Source organism: Hippoglossus hippoglossus, chromosome 10 (assembly GCF_009819705.1).
Source record: "Hippoglossus hippoglossus isolate fHipHip1 chromosome 10, fHipHip1.pri, whole genome shotgun sequence".
In the NCBI taxonomy this organism is placed as follows: Eukaryota; Metazoa; Chordata; class Actinopteri; order Pleuronectiformes; family Pleuronectidae; genus Hippoglossus; species Hippoglossus hippoglossus.
Genome location: NC_047160.1, coordinates 11,723,412 through 11,745,591, shown reverse-complemented (window position 1 = coordinate 11,745,591; position 22,180 = coordinate 11,723,412). Strand labels below are relative to the sequence as shown.

Below are 22,180 nucleotides of genomic sequence, written 5' to 3'. Positions count from 1 at the left end.
AAAACATTTCCATGTCATATTTTCTTTTCTTGATTGGTTTTAACTAAATAATGTAAATAATATTCATCTTTCCTCATGGATTAACATTGTTGTAATGAGTTATATATCTTAGTCTTCAAAAAGGTTTGCTATTGTCTTATGTGCTGTGTTTGTTTTTTGTTTATGTGAATACAAATCTAACGAAAACAGTCCTGTTCTTTTTATTATATACATAATTCAATGTATTGGATTTTTTTTTTATAAAACAGAAAATATTTGATAAAAAAAGTACAGTACTTAAAGTTGCAGTGTGTAGAATTTAGTGATATAAAGTGGTGAAGTTGCATGTTGCAGCTGAACACCCCTCACCTCATCCTCCCCTTCCAAACATGAAAGAGAACCTGTGGTAACCTTCAGTTTTCATAAAAACTCAAAGGGTGTTTAGTTTGTCCAGTCTGGGCGACTACAAGAAACATGGCGGCCTCCATAGAGAGGACCCCCCCTGATGTAAATATAAAGTATTTTAATATAAAGGGCCCATTCTAGGGTAAATAAAACAACAATTTGTATAATTTAAATGAAACACTCTCGTGAAAACATCACTGGAATTATTTCATAATAAATTTCTGTCAATAGATCCCTTTCACCTAAATCTTCCACACTGGACCTTTAAGTTAAACTGAACAACACCCACTGTGTTGTCATGGCGTTTTGAAGGGGGCTGAACCTGTCGGACTTTAGGACCCCGCTCTGCCTGTGCGCCGTGCACGTGCAGCTCCCTCGCTGGACGCGCGCACGTCACGTCAGTCAGATGCAGGGCACAGCAGCAAGCAGCAAACAGCCTCACACAGGGACAGGGTGAGTGGAAATACGTGTTTCTGTGGTTCTGCTGCTTCGGTTTGCTGCGTCACGTCACCTCCCTGCAGCGGCTGCTCCTCTGCTCCTCTCCGGGCTTTCAATAAACGGCTGTTAGCCGCAGAATCCACCGAGGCTAACGGTTAGCATGGTCAGGCTGGAATGTCAACAAGCCGTCGGACTAGCCCCGGCTAGCTTTGCTAGTTTGGCTGCGGGGTCTTGTTGCTAAAGCCGCCACACAGTGACACAGTTTCATGTCCTGTCGCATGAAAGTTTGCATTTAGAAACCCGATGCCTGTTTCGGTTCCTGTTTAACTTCTGCTGTGAAGCAGTGGGAGCTCAGTGTCACAGGAACCCCCGACGCAGCAGTTTGAGGAGAGTTTATCCTGCAGCACGTTTGTTGTTTGTGGTCTGATCCTGACTCGCCCTTCTTCCTTCTGTGGCGTAGGACTCACACATCACCTGATGCGTAGCTCACTAAATCAAGGCTGTCATTTAGCATTGTAATGCTCCGATCATGTGTGAAAACTACTGTATCATGTTGTAAAGAACAAGGTAGGGCTGTGCAACCCAGAGCTAGCCTCCAGCCTCCAGCCACTCAGCCAGAGACCTTTGGCAGACATCTTGGTCATTCACCCCTGTCACTGTGTTCCTAAAACTAGTCAACCATTACACATCTGTCATTTATTGGCAGAAAGGTTCTTTGAGGTTCAAATGTTGCAAGGACAGGTTTTCTGTACTGCATCAATTAGCAGCATCAAACCCTGGGTGTGTGTGGAATTTTGTTCTGAGAATTTAGACACTTTCATTTCCCAAAGGGTGATTTTTGTTTCAGTTTTGATTGTCTTGTAAGTGTCTATCTTTGCCTGTCTTCCTCTTTCCAGGTTAAATCGACCCTGGTCTGCCACCTGGTGTGGAGGGCTGTAACCCAGCAAGGAGGAGGGCTTTCTGGGTGAGAGGAAGAGCATTATGAGCGGGAAGAGCCTGCTGCTGAAGGTGATCTTGCTGGGGGACGGCGGAGTGGGCAAGTCCTCTTTGATGAACCGCTATGTCACAGACCGCTTCGACTCCCAGTCCTTTCACACCATCGGTGTGGAGTTCCTCAACAGGGATCTGGAGGTGGATGGGCGCCTGGTCACTCTCCAGATCTGGGACACGGCGGGTCAGGAGCGCTTCAAGTCCCTGCGCACGCCCTTCTACCGTGGGGCCGACTGCTGCCTGCTCACCTTTGCTGTGAATGACTTGCAGAGCTTCCAGAACCTCGGCTGCTGGAAGAAGGAGTTCATGTACTACTCAGATGTTAAAGACCCCGAGCGCTTCCCCTTCGTGGTGCTTGGCAACAAGGTAGACATGGAGCAGAGGGAGGTGGGGGCGGACGAAGCACGGGCCTGGTGCGAGGAGAGCGGATGCTGCCCTTACTTTGAGACCAGTGCTAAGGATGACACTAATGTCACAGCTGCATTTGAGGCAGCTGTCAGGGAGGTTCTTGCTGCTGAGGACCAGATTGACCATGCACTACTGAGTAGTACTATAGATCTCCATGGCAACCGCAAAGCCTCTCGCGGGTCTTGCTGCTGATTGGTCAGGTGTGAATTCACGATGTCTTAACCTCTCTGGCTGAAACTTGCCTGAGGCAGTTTAAAGAGCCAGTCATGTATTGTTTATGGTACACATGCTGTAGGTACAAGGTACTGATAACAGTATCCACTAAAGATTATATGGATAAGATACAGCGGCTCTAAGGAGGGCGGGGTCAAGGACCTAAGCTGGTGTCTAGATTGTTGAATTAACAAACGGTACAGGCACACTGCAACAGGCACACTCATCCTTTCTACTCTGTCTGCTTCCAATGGTGTTGCACAAGAACATTTTTACCCAGCTTTGTCTGCCTATGCAGGGCTTTTATCAACGAGTGCTTTCACAGCATTTATTTTAATCAAAAATAATTAGAATTTTAATTAACACAGTGGAAGAGAGACGATACCAGTCCTCTACTGAAGAGCACACTCCACAGCCACTCAACTATTTGTCCATGAGCTGATTTTACACAGTTTTAGAAGGACTGAATACAACATAGCCTTCTCTTTTTATCAGATATGTTAGCGGTTGCTGGGGAGCCTGTGCATTTTCTCGATCCATGCAGATCCTGTGATTGAGAACTCCTGACATCAGTGTGATGACCAATATGATTCGAGGTACTTGGAAGATTGATGCACTTTTGTCTTTAATAAGAAGGGAATTATTTATTATTATTTTGCAGCTCTTGCTTCAAACATCGGGTACGGGCTAATGAGGTGCTCTTATTCATTTGATTGTTAGATCTATTAACACTGCTGGGGGTCGACCGATATTGTTTTTTTTTAGGGCTGATAAAGATTATTAGTAGTTGAGAAGACCGATAACTGCATACTATATAGGCTACATTTGCAGTAATGATTTAAATCTTATTGTCCAAATGTAGAATAACACAACACAAAACTACTGCTACACAAAGTCAAGGTACAACTGCTGTGGTGTCCAGTAGTTTCGATTATTTTGTTTACCCCATTTATATCGATAAAGCTTTAGGCTAATTACTGGAAACGCCTCTCTGTCCAAAGCAATACAACTCAGCATCACCAAACTCAACATCTTCCAGAATGATCAAACAGTCTAAAACAATTTTGATAAAAAGTGTCAAGCACGAAAAGGTTTATTTGAAGACTGTCGTATTAGACTGCATTAGTTTTAGCTTTATATTTGTAATTTTCAGTTGTATGCACAGGATGTAAAGTTCCAGAATGGACTTAATTAGTTCCTCTCTGTGTGGATCTCGATGCCTGGTATCCTAAAAATGATCTCTAACTTAATCATTTAAGATTATGTTATTATTTTACCCATACCCCTTTTAAAATGTAACTCATTAATATTTACCCAGAGTACCGTTCAATTGACTTTCATTCTACTTTTGTCTGAGGACATTTTAACACAAATTATTTTTCCTCTCCCAGAGTAAAATCTCTTTAAGGTAACATTAGTGAGTTTTCATCTCACTGTTTTTGCTGTTTTCTTCATTACAGTGCTAATTACCTGCTCTACATTTAAACAGTTTTGCTCAAGCACTTATAGCTCTCTACTTTTTCTCGACTTTCTCATTAATTCCACAGTTGATCACTCTGTGTTCAGATCTACAAGTTATTGAGCGATGGCTCCCTCTCACTCTCTCGCCCTCTCTTGCTCAGTGTGTCTTGGGTGGATCAACAAATGAACTTGTTAATTAGATTGTGATGGTTTTGCATCTTCAGCGAAGAGGATTGTGATGTCACAACCTCTGCAAAATGCTGCCTTACCTTCGACAGCTCGGAGCGCGCACCGCAGCTGCTCTAGTCTATAGGTTCGTCTTTGCCCGTCTGTACCTTCAGTTTTATAGGTTATTACTTGTGACGTGTAACCAATCGGTGATGTGGGCGGGACATTGCTAGAGACCACAAAGTGCTGATGACAGACAGGAAGCGGCGGCTACATCAGAACAAAAGTAGCACATTTTTATTAGCAAAAAGATTCTGATAATCGTTAAAATGCTAAAAAGGCCAATATTCAGTCGACCCCTTCATTGTGTAGCTGCAGGCACCAGACCTATGAGCCAGATATCAGACCATATTTAGTTCTTGATTTATGTTTATGGACCTTTTTACTATTAAAGGTTTAGCAAATCTCCAGTAAACAATACTGCTGTTGTTGTTAAACTGCTGTTAAGTTTTCTGAGAAGCACATTTCCATCCTTTAATGTTTTTTTCATAGTTTATTCATCTGATATTTACATAAGGCATCTGTTTTTGATCAGCGGCTGATGAAAGTTGGTGTTTCCTGATATGTAGGTGAGGTTATAATTATTTTCATAGTCACGGCATGTTTGTAATCCTGCGTCTGCCTCTGCTGGTTGCGTGACTGGACTTCACTTTGCAGTCCTTCAGCTTTACTGATATAACCGAAGCAACACACACACACACACACACACACACACACACACACCTTGTGCTGTCACTCCGGTCACTCCTTGTCTCAGCTGAATGTGAGATAGCATGAGCACTATGATAATGCCGTTACTACTAATGTGTGTGTCGCCTCTCCTGTCCATTCATACAGCACCGTGTGAAACTTGCATCTGACTTTTCGGAGAACTTGATGAAAACTTGTGTTTATTTGATCGGTACTTTATTTTTATTTCAGTGTTTTTCTAACAGACCGGTTTATTTACCACGGGTGCACTTGAACCTTTGGTTTTAGCTGCTGTTGCCCAGAGGGCAGTGCTTTTTGCCTGTGTTTTTAAAAAATAATATTCAAACTGAGTTACAGACGGTTTCAATAGAATCTCTTCAGTATTTCAGTTGCTGCTTGAACAGTATTTTATATCTTCTCAAACAACCAAACCTGTTGCATAAATAAGATCAAATCGTTTGGTTGTCTGAATGCACAAAGTCGCCATGGTCTCTCATTATGGCTCCATGTTCTCATACCTTTTTTCTGTTGTGTTGATGCTATTGTGTAGTTTGTGTAGCACATTTGCCTTTCAAGTAAAAAAAATTGCATCATATTTCAGTATGACTGCTGACTAATGGTGAACATTACAATAGTTTCACTGTGAAAAGGAACTTGGTCCAATCAGGTACAGACTTATTTACTTTATTGCACGGTTCTTTGTTTTTAATGTGGGTAAATAGCTCGAGTATATGGTCATTGTTAAAAGGTTTTATAAGATGTGATTGAGCTTACGAGAAAGTTTTATTAACTGTGAACTGATTAGGGCATTTTAACAAAGTGGAGCTTAATCAATTCAAATAAAAAATAAATAATCAGGGCTTAAAGTTATTCATTTTTTTGTGTGTTAATGTTTTCTGGATCGAACAAAATACTTTGTCTGTTTACTATATTTTACCATTTCAGTTTATAACCTGTTCAGATAATGTAGCGTACCACAGTGTTTGCCTGAAATGGAACATACCTGAGAACCAGTCAGCTGGTAGCATTACTCTACTACTCTAGTGTGTTGCTCTCATGTTTCTGTCTTATATCACTGCAACCCAGTCTCATGTCAGTATTTCTTTTAAATGTTGCTGTAATATTTATGAATGTAAAAAATCTAATTTCTTTGGGCTGTCTAAATTAATGGCTTATGTAAATTGCAAAGGGCATTAATTTGATAATTCTGTGATCAAACATGACAGTGAACGTCTGTTTCACCCTCGTCCCATGAGTGCGATTTAAGCTGAGTGAAAGTTTCCACTGTTCGTCTTGATTCTGTGTTGAACTAATGGACGACTTTCCTTGCTCCTGTTCTTTTGCACTACGGAGGATGAGACCGGGTTGTGCCAACATGCTGGCAAAGCGTCGAACACCCTCCAGTGCTTGGCTACAAATAAAAACATGCGGCATACCAAAAGGAAATACCATCTTGTCTGTTGTTTTTTGTTCTGATGCCTTGAAAATCCATGAAAGTGTACGGCTTCAAAAAATGACTTTCAAGTTGGAAACAAAAGCCTCTTTTAAACTATTTTTAAAACCTTAAATAGGTCACTCAGTTTTATTAGTAACTTTAAGTTCTCCACCTTTCTCCAGTCACTTTACCATCAGGGGGAAAGAAGGCCTCAATTTCAGCTCTAATAAGCAGCAATGTTGAAATGAATTGGCATTTCTGGATTTTGCAGTTAAGTAAAACTCAAAATGCACCTTCTTCGAATTTTATCACACCAGACCTTGAATGTCATTGAATAACCAAGTATGTGTGGGACCCAGCAGACAGTGAACACTGTTTATTTTCCCTTCATTAAATAAGGATATCAAGCATGCACTGCATACTGTGAAATCTGACCGAGACAGAATTGTTTTTATCATCCTGCCTGCTTTTCAAAATACATATTTTTAAATCTCCAACTTAATGATATATTCAGCCATTGTAAAGAAAAAAAAACATAACTTTGTTTGTACCATGTTACAACTTAACAATGAAGGGAATCGATCTAATAATTACTACACAGTTAAACAAAACATTATTATTTTGATGATCAGCTCAGTTGTGAAGCTTCTGCAGCGAATCTGGTGCCGCTGTCAGGAGGCGTCCGGCGTGCTTGCAGGGTACGGAGAACACAGCACCCCCCCTCTGTCCCTCTGCAGCCTCCCACACAGGTCGTAGCCTGCGCTCTCCTCTTTCACCCTGCGCGTCAGCTTCCTCTGGTACACCTGGTACACAGCCAAGTGCACGCAACCGTGCACCTGTGGACACAAGAGGAGAGAATACAAAACACCTTACAAAACACCTTGGCCCCCACACGAGGCAGGAAGCCAAGGATACCGCGCTAGTTAAAACGCTGCAACGCTACAACAGACTTTCACACACGTACTTCAAACAGATATTTTGCACAAATAATTGAAAGAATATTCCTTTTATTATCAAACATTACCAACGCAAAAAAAAAGTAATCATTAAACAACCAGCTGTCACTTGACAAATCCACCATTCAGAGTTGGGTAAAACTTCCACCACATAGAACAATTACGGTGGCAGAGAGAGCTCAACGCACTGCAAATTAGGAAAACATGCAAATAGAAAAAACGTGCAAATTAGGAAAACAACTTCAATAATCTGACGACACTTGCGCTGCAAAAAGTCATAACATAAGCAAATACAGAAACACGCTGCAAGTAGCGACACCAGACATGTTTCCAGGGGACCCAAAAAAAGTAATGAACCTGGCTGTAGTTCAATGCTTTGTGAAGTTCCACCACCACTGACGAGTAGCAGACTTCAATTGCTTCTGCTACTCGTCAGTGGTGGTGGAACTTCACAAAGCATTGAACCACAGCCAGGTTCATTACTTTTTGTGATTGTTGTGACTTTTTTCAGCGCATTTGTTGTTAAATTGATGAGGTTGTTTTCTTAATATACATGTGTTTTTTCTATTTGTATCCGTTTTCTTAATTTGCAGTGTGTTGAGCTCTCGGCCAACGTAAATAATCTACTGATTATGTTACAAAATGTTTCATTTTTTTAAGTAAAAGTGTAAAAGCAAAAGTAAATCAGATAAAGTAAGTAAAAACAGTTATTATATAATAACTACAACACAACTCCTAAAAGTATTAGAGACAAAACAAAGGTGTCCTAAAAGTACCTCTGTCACGCAGGGGGGAGTCACACCTCAACAATATTGTTTTGCATCTAACAAAATAAAGTTACTTGATAAGTTAGCACCTAGTGCTTTCGCCATCTCAAAACGATGAGAAACAATTTCAGACCTTTCTAGATCAGAACTAAACAATTATGTCCCTTTGTCAGAAAGAAACTATTCGAGATCATTTAAAATTCCTTCAGTTGCCTCTTCATCCAATCTGAATCTATGATTTCCATTATTCAGGGGCGGGGGTAGGGGTCAGGCGGCAGCATGTGGATGTGTGGAGTGTGTGTGTGGTTGCTGCCCACACGCAGAAGAGCTGCATTGTGGGTTTTGGAGAGGTCTAACCCTCTCTTTGTCCAGGCGACCCGCTCCCTTGACGTGTAATATAACCCTTGGCAGAGACTCGTAGCGCAGGTGGCCCCCGGAGCTGGATCCTGATTGGCCAGCTCTCACAACAGGCATGACTCCATTGTTGAGGCCTTTCTCCAGCTCGTGAGAAAAGTCCTGAGGTCAGCGTGAGACTGCAAATGCACGCTCGTCCACCACCGTGGCAACCAGATGTGTGGGACGGTAGCTAAGGCAACCTATAATCCCCCATTCTCCGGAACAGCTGCATTCTAGCTGCAGATGTGTTGCCAGTTGGTGGTTATTTCTTGCACATGTTAATTTATTAGTGTGGTGTTATTATTACACTGTGATGGGAAAACGAAATTAATTTGAGACACTAGCCTCAGCAAGCAACGAAAGCAATGATTTACAAATCTGTTTGGTTGACTGAAAAATAATGAAAAAACACAGCAGAAAAAACAATTGTATATAAAAAAAAAAAACAACAAACAGAAAGAGAAATACAAAATAATGTTTACAACAGGGAAAATGAAAAACAAAACAAAGAAGAGAAGAGACAAGATTTCATAGTCCATAACCACAGGTGGCCCCGTGCAGGAGGATGTGGAAGTAGAGAATTGTTGTTTTTGCCTTTAGAGCCCCAGGTTGGTGGTGAAGAAGTGACAGAGCAGACAGGAAGCTGGGGAGCCTAACACCGTGCACCTATCCCCTTTCTCCCCAGATACCGCAGAACCGCAAAGTTATAGGTGGTCGACACAGTATAGGTCAGCTATGGAGGGAGAAGGAGAGACAGGACGTGTCAGGAAAGAAGTGAAGAGCAGAATAAATCCAGAAAATAAAAATGCTGTATGTAATAAACTGCTGTATATCATCCATTTACGAGCTTCTGTAATGGAGCTGCGAGTACAATGGTTGCGGCATTTACATGACTGGAAAGCACCAGACATTACAGCATTATCATGATGTTTGTATCAGCTGAGGGAGAGGAACAGAGGGCGACAGTGCAGACATCATCAGTCATGGAGGCCTGAGATGCCTCGCCGCCCACACTTTGAGCGTCACTTAGTCACATGAGCCATAACGCTATTGTTGTACCCTGCTGCGGACGATGTGCTGTAAAATTGACCCCGGCTGAAGCGTAATCACTCACCAGAGCCAACAGAGTGATGCCCGCTCCGGCGAAGGCAGCGATGTAGAGGTCGTAGGTTGTTCGGTACTGAAAGGAGGAGATTTGCATTGAGTGGTGATAACGCGTCTACTTTATTTCGTGTCACAACATGATTTACTTCCTGGTCCCTTACCTCTCTGGTCTTGCAAACGTTGGACAGAGTCATTCCACAGGCTTTCCCTGGCACTGCATTCCATGGCAGGAGCCCTGTGAAAATGAAAAGCATCTCGTTAATCCTATTTAGTACAGAGGCAATAAAAGGACACAGCTATAAAGTTATTCTTTATTTAATTTTTCATACTGTCCACAAATTCCCTGAACCTATCAAAACCAAAAATATATGTATCCATTTATAATATTTTCTTCCTTAGTAGTTTGTGGCTCTTATTGTGAGTCCATGTGTGGAGTAATCGGAAAAAGGAATTCTTGACTGGTAATATTCACCTGAATGTCAACTCAAGTTGGAAAAACAACTATGACAGTAAAAGTTTAGGGAAATTAGTTGCAGAGTTGCTGACATCATCACTTATAATCAAATTAAAATAATTTCACAATCATCTTTAAATAGTAGCTTCTTGCCAGATGTTACTCTTGTCACTTAAAAACTGCATGTCCTTATATATATATATATATATATATATATATATATATATATATATATATATATATATATATATATATATATATATATATATATATATATATACACGTCTGTCAAACCTGAAAATTTTTCTTTGCTCTACGTTATTATGCAAATATTTTAAAGAGGTGTCAAGGTGTTGATCAAGCGCAAATAAAAAAAAAGTCTTTGCTAAAAAAACAGGGCACTGTAGCTTTCAGCAAACTTAACCAGAACATGACCAAATGGCAGATTTGAAGGGGAACTCATTTCAAATTAATACATATTAATATTTTATGTGCTACTGAGCACATACAGCAGCAGGAGGCTACATGTGGGATTGAGTCAAAAACTACAGTGCCACAGTTCTTCTGTGTCGTAGTTGCACTGTACTGACATTGGCAAGTACTGCTTTTAGAGCAGCGAAGAAGAAGTGATATCCAGTGTAGCATTAGCCAGAGGTAGCTAAAATGTTTGGCAATATTTCATGTTGGAAAGTTGCACAGGTGAAACAAGGCACTAGAGTTTCCAATTGCAACACTATAACAATCTCATGAAGCATTTTAAAAAACCATCACACGAAAGGGCACGAGGATATTTTACAAAGAAAAGTACGTTAAACTAGAAAATTTAATTTAATTTCTAGTGTTTATTCTCTGTATGTATTTGTCCTTCAAGGGGTTTAACCTTGGGTTAAAATACATTATGCATGTTATTTCTTAAATGCACTGGTATCGGATCAGCACTCAGTATCGGCCGATACACAAGGTCCGGGTATCAGGAAGTGTGTCAGCACATCTGCAGTATTAAGATCAATTTGTTGTTGGCCTTTGTGTTTTCATGGGATTTGTTAACAATAAGACAAAAATATTAAATATATAACATAGAATTCATATGACAGGGCAGAAACACACATGGCCATAAAAGGGTTTCTTGTTACCGTATTGCCTTGCGTCGACACAGAGCTGGTTGATACTCGCTGGGGTCTCGGTCAGGACGTCGATAGTGTGGCAGGTGGCATCCATGTTGTAGAAGAAGTAGACAGGCAGGGCGGAGAAGGCAAACACCAGCAGCCACAGCACAGCCAGTACATATGTCATCACTATGAACTGCAAATGGAGGAGGGAGAATGAACATTACGGTGCATCATCAGAACACACTGATGCACGCAAGTCATTTAAGGAGAGTGTTTTTAATGAGCAGCCGAGCAATGACTCACTTAGTGAACACATTTATGTTTCCCTCTTATTAGCTTTGCTTATTATCTCACGCTCCGTTCTCCTCACTCCCCACCCCCACTCCAAAACCGCTCAAACACACTGTACACTTATCTTTTTAATGTCCCCAAAGGTTTTCCAGCAGCCTTAAGATTTTCAGCTCAGCACCCACCAGGGAGTGATATTTCTATTAATCCCATCCAATCTCTCCATTCCCTTTTACTTGTCCCCACTCTTGGCCCTCTCACCGAGGAGCTGAGGCAGCGGCCGCACATGGTGCTCCTGAACTCTCCGAAGGTTTGCCTGGCAGCGCTGGTGGTGTAGAAGCCCTCGGCCAACAGCACGATGCAGTAGAGGAGGAAAAAGGAGGCCAGGCCATAGATGAAATACTGGAAATATTGTATGCTGAGGAGGAGAGGAATATAGGGGAACGAAAACAGAGAAAATTCAGGGTTACAGAACGCCCAGACCTTCAGAATAGGAGACTACAGCCCCTTAAAAAGATGTCACTGCAATGACAGAAAGGCTACATTTTACTACCCACATGTAGGCTAGGGTGATGTAGTCCTGAAGGTTGCGGGCGAAGTAAGTCTCGATGAGTCTCTCTGTCTCTGTGAGCGCCTGGTGCCCACAGCCGCAGAAGAGGGCGATGCCAGAGAAACACAACAGTGTGGCGACCAGGGAGCAATACGGCACCCCACCCAAACAGCGCATACAGCAGTCGTAGCAACCTGTTAGCAACACAAAAGTCAGGACACGTTATTAACTGATGTTTTATGACAGACAACACGTGAGAAGTGCTCTATTAAAATGTACAAATTATGCACAGCGGAGTACAAATTATAACAACAATAATAAACCCTAGCTTTGGTTACTTTTGCTAAGGTTTTGAAATATCGCTCTATGAGATTCACCCAATACAGTTTTTGTTTTATTTTTTCATCTACGCTGCTCTACACTAGGTTTGCTTCTATATTTCAGTATTGATAAACATCTAAATTGTTGTGTTTAGAAATATCCACAAAAATCTATTAAATGTCCACCACAGTTTCTCACAACCCATATTGACTTCTTTACAGCCCAAACCAAAGAATATAGAGACAATACGTCCCCACTTCCCCCCACTATCCAGAAATGAAGCTAAAATATCTCAGTTATTAACGCTTCCATCTTGCACATTTGTCTTGCACAGAGTCTGTGCAGAAGAAAGTGAGGCTGCGGGGGCGCGGTCCCGTCAATACACACACACACACACGACCAATCAACGAGTCTGTCTGGGCTGTCAATCATGACGTTTCACCCCAAACATAACTTGATAAGAGCTACCTAAAAATGACAGAAACCATCTTTAAGAAATAAGGATTTAACGTGAACTTTGACTTTTCTTTGTTTGGTCCACATCCATCCGTTAGTATGGAGGAAACAGGGTTTATGATCGACACCACAGCCAGACACCAGAGGGTGATTGAGACACTTCACTTTTTTGGGTGCAATCATGTCTATGTCCAAAACCCAAGGATATTTTGTAAAGCTGAGAAAAGCAGTAAGTCACTGGACAAGCTGGTACACAGAAATACCTTTTGTGTTATTGTTAAAAAAAATACAATTGATTATCACATTGGTCGACCTTTCATTTTCAGTGCATCCACAAATAAATAAAGTGACAAAGATTACGATATTACACAAAATATTAAATCGCTACTATCAAGAAACCTTTTCCTGTTACACTGGACTTTGGATTGTGACCACTGCTTTGGTAGAAAGTAGTTCCCACGGACAAAGTGTACAATGAGGTTGGTGTAGTAATAGCCCACGCAATTCCTTTGAACTGAGGGGATGGCAGAAATGTCCAGAGATGGACATCTTCAAACCTGGGCACATAAAACTGGAACTACCTACATTCCTAGGTGAGATTTTATTTGTAAAAGTCTTTACCAAGCATTGACAGAAACAGTGACCATGCTACAATTCCTCACTGTGGATCAAACTGCAGCTGTAAACACTTTAGTTCACTTGGTAAAGCTGTGCATTCTCCCTCAGAGTCATGTGCTGCTTGAATGGAAGCCAAGGGCCAAGGGCATGGGGACGTGTCTGCTCTGACCCCGGCTCGCACCCTGACTCCATTCACCACCCAGCATGGGGAGTGTGAGAAAAAGGGGGAGGGCGGAGAGGAGAGACAAAGTGAAAGAGAGAGAGAGAGGCTGCTTTTGTGACCGCAGAGACAACAGTCTTTGTCCCATGGCATCATGGGGGTACAAGGGCCACCAATGTCAAGCAAACAAAGGCCAGAGGTACCTCCATGCCTGACACACACATTTACGCACAGTCGCACACATAGACTTCCTTCTGAGGGGGCGCAGGGACAAGAAAGTGATAGTGGGGGAGCTGTCTGCGCTGAAAGAGGATGGAGAGAGAGAGAGAGAGAAAAAAGATCATCTATAAACAAACAATGCAACTATGTGTGCATGTTTGCCATTACACGCTTGCATGCATGCATGCAAACAGACACACACAATGGGAGCAGACTGACTGCGGCTGGTACCATTACAGTAAACACAGATGGCAGCAGGAGCAAATGGAAAGCTCTTTAATTGAACACATCTACATGGCCGTGTGTGTGTGTGACAGGGACAGACTGTGATCCCTCTCATTCATCGTACAACTTAACTGTAGTATGGAAGTGGGCGCTTAGCTAATAACACAGTTAATTTCAGTATTGTTCAATGAGAAAGGAAGTTAATTAAAGCAGGGCAATTACACATGCTAACGGTGGCCCTGAAGTGCTCAACACAACGGGCGTATCACAAGCCACGGCGACACATTAGAACACACAAAGACAAATCCAAACAACCACAAACCGCAAGACATGGGACCCAATAAGAAAGCTCAGCAGCGAGTGAGAAAACACAAATACAATTCACAAAACACAAAGAGCAAAACAAAACACAAGGGCAAATGAGAAAATGGGACAAAAACAGCAGCAAAACAACTGACAAAAATGAAAACGACACAAAGAAAAACAAAACAAACCACAACAACATCTTCTTTTATCAGAAAATGGGGATTTACCTGCAGTGGACACGGCTTGTCGCTGATTGGACGAAAGCACTGTCTGTCCTTTTAACAGGAGGCAAATGCTGACAAAATGTGTTTGTGGTTGTGTTTTGATGTTTTTGTGATTTGTCGTGGTGTTTTGTAATATGCTTGTTGTGTTGTTTACTCATTTGCCATTGTATTTCATTATACACCGCTGTGTTTTGTGATTCGACGCTTTTGTGCTTTGCACTCCAGGGCCACCATACATCCTTCCATGCATGCACACAACAGGTGGACGCGGAGGAGCCATGCACACACATTTAAGAACGTGCCCGCGTGCCTACACACACACACACACACACACACCTTGTAACCAATCAACTCATAAATGACACCAGCAGCTCACGCGCCCTGACCCCACAGTGTGTGTGTCGTTGCAGCTCAGGTGAAAACACAGGTTTTTTAGAGTTTCTGGTGAAAATGCGGAGCCGAGGTCAAGCTGCTCCTGTTTTAAAACAAATGGGGAAGGATGGCGAGCGAGAGCAGATGCGACCAGGCTCCTCTGGAAGAAACTGTGTCGTGGTGAAGCATGAAATAAATCTCAACATGTCAGTGGAGCATCAGCCGGTGAGTACAGCCCCCCCTCCCCCCTCTAAACTCACACTAAACTTTGTAACTCGTCCTGTGCACTCACATGGAATCACGTTTGAAAACAACATGGTCTTCTAATAACTAATAAAGTTAGATTTCTGGAGAGGCAGCAGTTTCTTACCCATGTCTGGAAGGAAGGATGCGTTCACGACCCGTCGGTGATTTCACTGTGTCTGTCTCCTCTGCAGCTGCTCCACTGATGATGATGATGATGGTGATGATGATATGCGCAAACTTAGTGTCCTCCGGCCCCCGGATATCAAACCTCAACTCGCTTTCTGTTCCCTCAACAATGGACAGACCCGCCGATGAGTGCGAGCGCGATCTTAAAGAAACAATGACGCTTTTCAATGGGCCCCAGGGCGGAGAGAATAATGAGGAGTTCAAGGTTCCTGCGCTTGTAGAAATGTACTAAGTTCATTGTTGACGCGTATAGAGAGAGAGAGCAACTTGCAGTTTATGCAAATTCAAAAGAGAGAAAGAGTTTTCCCTCTCCTCTCTCTCTTCCCATGGAAAATGAATCTAACTTCTCTTATGAGGTGGTCATTCCAACACCTGCAGGGCCTTTCAATCCCTGCTTCACCAAGGCCTCTGTTTTTCGTTTTTTACTTCCAGCCTTATAAATAAAAGCAAATGAGAAACCGCTCATGAATCACGCAGAATGGCTGTGACGTGTCTAACAGCGATTTGTGAGATTAAAACAGCATCAGTATAAACCTATCTGGACAGTCAGGAGACGCGCTCCACACATATGGGAAAATGTCATATGTGCTTTTGGCTGCAGTCTTAGAGATGTAGTACAAGGGCGATAGTTATCAAGATAAATATCACATTATTTTAAGTATATTGACTGATTCATGCTCCAGGGTGAAGGTTGTGGTTTTAAACGTGCTCAAAAACATTTTACTAAGTACATATAATTTGTTACTTGAGTACATTTTCATGTGCATTTAAGTAGATTTATTTTAGGGTACTTCACTTTTGCTCCGCTACGTACGTCACAAATGTCTACTTTGTACATTTTTACAATGCATTGCGAGACATGTCCACATGGATTTTAATATATTTTCATCAATAATGAGAGAGGCATTGATCCACTGATCCAATAATGCAGGCAGGTAACACTTGGCCCTTCCTCCTCCAATAAGTGTTTTCAGTAGCATCAGCTGCAGTATTCTTCATTAATATGACAGTCTGTATTTTTCTTGTAATCAAACAAAATGTACTATAGGCCCAGTTATTAGTGTAGTAGACTGCTGCATCAGGGAATATTAGGCTCGGCAAGTCTATTTAAAAGCAAGTACCCACTTACTTTTACTCGATTTAGAAAAGTTAACTTAAGTACATTTTTGTCCATTTCTTTACTTTTACTTAAGATAATAATTTGAGTGCTTCCACCATGCATGAAATCTGGCGTAGAGCAATTGTGTGTTACACTTCATCAACAATGTATAAGAATGAGCCTAAATCGATATATATATTTGACTTTTGTTATATTGATATTGGTGAATATTGCGATAATTATTGATATTGTTTTATCGCCCGACTCTACATTGTACTGAACAGGGAAGATCAGACATCCCAGCTGGTAAAAGTAATATAAGCTTCATCAGTTATCTCTTTAAATTCTATTTGGTCCTTGGATGTTCCTTTTAAGAAATGCAAGCTTCAAGTGTTATTCACAGAACATGAATATGTGGATTACTCAACTTCTAAAGAATTCAAATAGAGCCTTTTAACGTGGGTTGTTGAGGGCTGAAAAATCACTGGTATTTCAATTAGATCTGATTTGTTATTTCGTGTGATCATAAAATCCCTGATGTGTATTTTAGAAAAAGAAATCCGCCGGGCGTTTTGGTTCAGTGCCAGCTGTTTTTTTCTTTGTCCACGTCAACTCATGCAACCCCATAACCCACTATCAAACGTTTGTGCCGGAGATGGAGGGGGAAAAAATGAAATGTGCTGTGAGTGGAGCAGAGCAGCATGCGGCAGGGAAACATCACTGATCTCAGGCGACCTGACTGTGGCGGAGTGAGAGACTCTGATTCATCTCCACCCTCTGGCCAAACACCAAAAGAGCCCGATTTAGCTGCGTCTGTGTCCAGGAGATGGCAGACTTTCTCCTGCCATCGACAGTCAGTCATCAGTATTCCATAATTCCAGTCATTTGTGGAGAAAAATCATCTTTGTCTCTAAACATGATGCTGTAAAAAACACTTTGTATCAGTTTTTTTCTTTAATGTCAAAATGTCTCTGTTGAAAAACTCCACATGTCCCATTCTTTAATATTAATGTGCACATGCTGTAATCAAATGGGATTTGTAATTCCTCATGTTAAGAGGCTACTTTAATTTGTAATTTTGTTATGGAGCTCTTTATTTCCTCTGAGTTAATGCAGTGAGTCTCAAAGTACAAGGCTATTAGATTATTTATTTTCTTGAGCCGCTAGCTCGCAAATCCTCAGAGAGACACCCCTCGCGTTATACAAGCCTTGTTGAGCACTAACTAGGTTGTTGTACATTGTGTTTCACAGACTCCGACTCTCGGCTTCCCTCCTGTTCTCCAGCGCAGGTGCATCTTGAAAGGATCACTCAATAGCTCATGATACCGTAAAGATAAAAAACTACATTTTTCTTTTGCAAAAGCAAGCAATTAATGCATCCTCCTTCTGTAATTGTGTGTTCACAGATTTGTGAACGCGATTCATCCTTGACTCCTTCATTCTCAATGCATCACTTAACCTGGTTTGATATCTCCATTGTTTGCCAGCATACAAATGTATCAGCGGCACATGAGAGCAGCTGCCTTTTTGTAAAGATTTCTTTGAACACAGTGTGATTTCCCTCCAAACATCTGCTATCAAAACAAGCCCGTTTGCTTACGGAGCGCTGCACACTAGGTTTTCCTCATTCTTGGGTGCGATCCAGCGCCGCAGGTGACGAGCAGCGCTATCAGGTAACAGGTGTGAGGCGGTGACTTGAGATGGCGGTGTCCCTTCCCACACGTCGCCTCTCACCTGTCCTCACCCGCTGTCCGCTTCCTGCGTTCGTCTCAGAGAGGAGCGTCTTCTTCGGACGCTTTCATCACACCAGAGGAACGCTAAACCCCTCTGTGTAATGAATGACTCCCCATCACTCCCAGTTAGAAATCTGAGAAAGGCCCAATCAACTTAGCAGACCATGACTGCAGTCTTCCGCTGGCTTCAGCACTCACAATCCCTAAAGATAATTCTGGTGTTTCAGCAATGCTTTGCTATGAGGCGCTTTTATCTTGGTGTGGGTGATACTGTATGCATCACCAGTGTCAATTTATGGTGTTTGACATTTCTACAAGAAACTTCAAATATTTCACTTATCAGATCACTTTTTATTTACTCTCCTGGTAGCTGACGGGGATCTTTATCGGAAAATGGATCGACTCTATTTCCACATATTTTTGCTCTTGACAAATGTTTGAACACACTGTGTCGGAATAATTCAACAAATTTGTTCATTAAAATGCAAGGAGCCTTTGACAATTACTCAGAATACAGTTATTTCACAGGCTGCATTCATCTTTGACACTGTATGAGTAAGGATTTTACACATCCCTTGCTTTTTATTCTGTTATTCATCGGAGTAATATTTATCTTTGTGCCTGAGCGGAATGTTATTCTCGTCAAACTGCCCGCTCGTCTTCTGCCGCGCTCTTCCTCTCCTCTGTTTCAGGTATAAAGCGACTGTCACCAAAAGCAAACATGTGGATGTCAGCATTAAACCCACGCCTGCCAACAAAGTGAGCTGAGCAGATGTGGGAGACTCCATTTCACACATGGGGGCCCTTGGGGGGGTTTGAGCCAGTTGCTGTGTCCCCGTCCAGGTGGGGGCCCTGTCCAAGTGGCAGGGCTCCACGCTCTCGTTCACCAGCAGATTAACCCAGACAGTGCTGTAGAGAGGAGTTGGTTTCCCCCCGTCTCTCACCACAATGAACAGGTGATGCATTCCCAGGTCCTTCTGTAGAAGCTGCTGAGCTAAGGTAATGTTCCCTGACCTTGAGTCCACCTGGAACGGGCTGCTGTTCTGCACGGTCTCTGGCGCCACAGCGGTGTACGTAATCTCTGAATTCAGCCCAGAGTCCTCATCGATGGCATGGATCTTTGTTACCATGCTGCCTGCCACAGCAGAGGGCGAGACAGTCAGGCATGAGGAGTTACTGCTGGGAAGGATTACTTTGGGCTGGTTGTCATTGATGTCCTGCACAAAGATAGTCACCCTGGCACTGGACGTCAAAGCGACCGGGTGCCCGTGATCGCTGGCCAGCAAGTAGAGTTCGTAGTGGCCCTCTGTCTCGCGGTCCAAGTTTGTGTTGGTGCGAAGCGTCCCCTGGGCGTGATCCACAACAAAGGTTCCACTGCTGTTTACAACATGCAACTCTGTGTTCCCGTTCTCCCCTTCATCCGGGTCCGTCACCCCGACCCGTCCCACCTGGGTGAACGGCGGCACATTCTCGGGGACGAAAAAGATGAAGTGCGGGGTTTGGAAAACAGGTGCATTGTCATTCTGGTCGAGAACGCGGATGGACACCGTGGTCACGGACTCCAAGGGAGGAGAGCCGCTATCTCGTGCAAACACAGTGAGGTTGTGTGCACCCTGCTGCTCCCTGTCAAGAGAGGCCGACACAGACAGTTGACCTGTCACAGGGTCAATGTTAAAGATGGTAGATGTGTGTTTGTCCAGCGTGTAGGTCACCCTGCCGTTGTGTCCGCTGTCTGCATCTGAAGCTGAGACCTGCAGCAGTGGTATTCCTGGCTGGTTGTTTTCCACCACCTCCAGCTGGTAATGAGACTGGGGGAAATGTGGAGGATTGTCATTGACGTCTGCCACCTTTAGCCTCAGCACGTGCCTCGAGGGAGTGACGGCAGACACTTCACCTGATCTCCTGTGGACGATCACAGAAATCTGATGTTCACTTTTCAACTCATAGTCTAGGGGCTTTGATGTGGAAAGCAGATATTTGCCATTCTGCGGGCTCAAAGTGAAAGGCACTTCGCCCTCAATGGCAAGAGACGAGCCTTTAAAGCTGCTGTCACCCTCGAGCTCTAGAACAGCTAAGACGGTGGGGGGCTGGTTCTCCGGTAACACCATAGTCTGGTTTTCATGCTCCACTATGAACCCGATCTTGATCGTCAGCTCCTGGGTCGCCTTGGGGAGCACACACACGGTTACCTGAGTGTCTGCTGGGGGGCAGTGATGGCCGCTAGCTAACACTTTTAACACCAGCTCCTCGGAGTTGTCACTCCAGAGGTCCTGTGTTAGTGTGATGTACCCAGTGAGGCTGTCGAGGCTAAAGAGCTTCTTGGCCCGCTCGGAGACTTTGGGACTGAGGGAATAAGCGATGGCAGCGTTCGGGCCTAAATCTGGGTCTGCGGCTCTGACCTGAGCCACCAGCATGTTCTTCGGGGAGTCTCCGGGGATGGTGACACTGCTCGGGCTGTCACTGCTAAAGCGCGGACAGTTGTCGTTAACATCTGTCACCGTGACTGTTAAAGTTGCTGTAACACTTAAAGGGCCCACGCCGCGGTCAGTGGCAACCAGCACCATCTGATACTGGTCCTTAGTCTCTCTATCCAGAGCTGTTTGCACAACCAGCATGAGGAAAAGCCCGTCCTCTTCGACTTTTAAACCGAAAACCCCATTATCATCAACATCAGAATATTCAAGGTGGTACTGTAGGTCTCCATTTAGACCGGCGTCCCTGTCCTGAGCCTGGTCGTCCAATAAGAAACTGGTCCCTACAGTCACGTCTTCAGAAATCCTCAGGTGTATGTCACTGTTTTCAAAGCGAGGCGTGTTGTCATTGATGTCTTCTATGATCACAGGAAACTGTATAAGGTCCCCTGAGGTTCTTACAATGGCATAGAGTAGAATAATGCATTCCTCTGCTTTTGTCTCCTCGGGACACAGGGCCTCACGATCCATCTTTTTCTCGGTGGTGTAGAAATTCCCAGTTTTTCTGTCCATCCACAGGTAGTCCTGGGTCAGGAGCTGGTACGGAGGGGGGAAGTGTTCAGCAAGTGACCCGACGAGAGTGCCAGGCTCCTGTTCCTCCAGGACGGAAAACCGGACAGAAGCGCACATGATCTGCCTGAGATGGACCAGAAGCAGCAGATTCTGTCGGAGAAAGAAAGTAACTGTGAGCAGAAAATAGAGAAATCTATTTTTTTATTTTGTATTTGAAGAGATGATTTGGCAACCATGTTTTTTGCCCTTTATTCTGACAGAAGTTTTCAGGTGGTTGAAACCTCATGCCTCATTCAGCTCTTTGAAAAGCATGCAACTGGACAAACAAGGTAACGTGATGCCTCTCACTGATCTCCAAACAATTACACTCACGTACAAATAGAACACCCAAAACAAAAGGCAAACAGGAAATCATGGACTTGATGTTAGGAAAAAAACATTTGTGTACATTTCTACAGTTTTACCAATATTTCATATATTTGAGGATAGCTTGTTAAATCGGGTCCTCCAGCACACGCCCAGTACATTGTTTTAATTACACAATACAGAATAACACTACAGTTACACCCCGTCACTCAGAAACACAGAGACCACAATGGCTCACTGACCTGCAGCAGTCCAGCCCAGTTCATATTATCAGGAGTCCCATGACCCATCGCCCTCACACATGTTACCCAAGTTCCACGGCAGCGACTGAATGCCAGGGACGGAGGCAGCAACCTAAACCTGTACAGCTGAAGGCATAATTCATCACATGCCCCTCCCTCAACACTTGGCCTACCTTGTGTGTGAGCCTGACACAGGAGACGTCAGGGAGGGACAACAGGTTTCACCTGCATTACTTAAACACATGTTATTACAACAACACAAATTCCTGAAGAATAAAATCATGAGTAAGCATGAGGCTCATGTTGTGTACATATCTCTAAACTCTACACAGCAGGATTAATATGGAGATATCAATGTGATACACACCTATTTCTATTCACGTGCTACAATGCAGTTTTCTGTATTTAAACAAAAAATGAATATCATTAACTGTTAACTTTGCCCTAAGCACCTTAAGTGCATGGGGCAATGACTGGGTACAAATCAACAGTGCACAATGTTTGAGTTTCAGTTTAACCATTGACTTTCACTTGTAATAGAGCATTTTAAAC

The 22,180-nt window shown here is 43.1% G+C and overlaps 4 protein-coding genes and 2 long non-coding RNA genes across 9 annotated transcripts in view; 2 read left to right on the top strand and 4 right to left on the bottom strand.

Annotated features, from left to right (window-relative positions):
• The first annotated feature begins 733 nt into the window (after positions 1-733).
• rab9b (RAB9B, member RAS oncogene family) lies at positions 734-3,614 on the top strand. 2 transcript variants are annotated; one of them, XM_034597526.1, is made up of 2 exons: positions 734-837; positions 1,719-3,614. In XM_034597526.1, the coding sequence occupies exon 2, from the start codon at positions 1,804-1,806 to the stop codon at positions 2,410-2,412; it is 609 nt and encodes a 202-aa protein (XP_034453417.1). In that variant the 5' UTR covers positions 734-837; positions 1,719-1,803; the 3' UTR covers positions 2,413-3,614. The 2 variants fall into 2 exon arrangements, with proteins under 2 accessions (XP_034453417.1, XP_034453418.1); XM_034597527.1 differs by having other exon boundaries at positions 829-976.
• A 988-nt stretch (positions 3,615-4,602) lies between these two features.
• Positions 4,603-5,049, bottom strand: LOC117768992. The gene is made up of 2 exons (XR_004615133.1): positions 4,842-5,049; positions 4,603-4,792 (listed from the first exon to the last, which is right to left on the bottom strand). It is a non-coding gene; the product is annotated as an uncharacterized LOC117768992 (long non-coding RNA).
• Positions 5,050-6,258: 1,209 nt separating this feature from the next.
• Positions 6,259-15,418, bottom strand: plp1a (proteolipid protein 1a). Of its 3 annotated transcripts, XR_004615129.1 has the most exons (8): positions 15,143-15,411; positions 11,879-12,065; positions 11,583-11,739; positions 11,058-11,226; positions 9,632-9,705; positions 9,481-9,546; positions 8,961-9,099; positions 6,935-7,083 (listed from the first exon to the last, which is right to left on the bottom strand). XR_004615129.1 is itself a non-coding variant. In XM_034597524.1 (7 exons), the coding sequence occupies exons 1-7, from the start codon at positions 15,144-15,146 to the stop codon at positions 6,919-6,921; spliced, it is 822 nt and encodes a 273-aa protein (XP_034453415.1). In that variant the 5' UTR covers positions 15,147-15,418; the 3' UTR covers positions 6,259-6,918. The 3 variants fall into 3 exon arrangements, 2 of the variants coding, with proteins under 2 accessions (XP_034453415.1, XP_034453416.1); XM_034597524.1 differs by lacking the exon at positions 8,961-9,099 and having other exon boundaries at positions 6,259-7,083; positions 15,143-15,418; XM_034597525.1 differs by lacking the exon at positions 6,935-7,083 and having other exon boundaries at positions 7,238-9,099.
• On the top strand, positions 14,701-21,495 carry LOC117768991. Its single transcript, XR_004615132.1, has 5 exons — positions 14,701-14,997; positions 17,555-17,592; positions 17,710-17,765; positions 21,027-21,192; positions 21,281-21,495. It is a non-coding gene; the product is annotated as an uncharacterized LOC117768991 (long non-coding RNA).
• The window catches only part of LOC117768974 (neuroligin-3-like), a 145,217-nt gene continuing 137,750 nt past the window's right edge, over positions 14,714-22,180 (bottom strand). The window contains exon 8 of the mRNA XM_034597511.1: positions 14,714-14,736. The gene's annotated coding sequence lies outside the window, so the exon portion shown is untranslated. The remainder of the gene's footprint in view (positions 14,737-22,180) is intronic.
• pcdh20 (protocadherin 20) lies at positions 18,367-22,048 on the bottom strand. The gene is made up of 2 exons (XM_034597505.1): positions 21,629-22,048; positions 18,367-21,170 (listed from the first exon to the last, which is right to left on the bottom strand). Exons 1-2 carry the CDS (start codon positions 21,674-21,676, stop codon positions 18,627-18,629), a joined length of 2,592 nt encoding a protein of 863 aa, XP_034453396.1. The 5' UTR covers positions 21,677-22,048; the 3' UTR covers positions 18,367-18,626.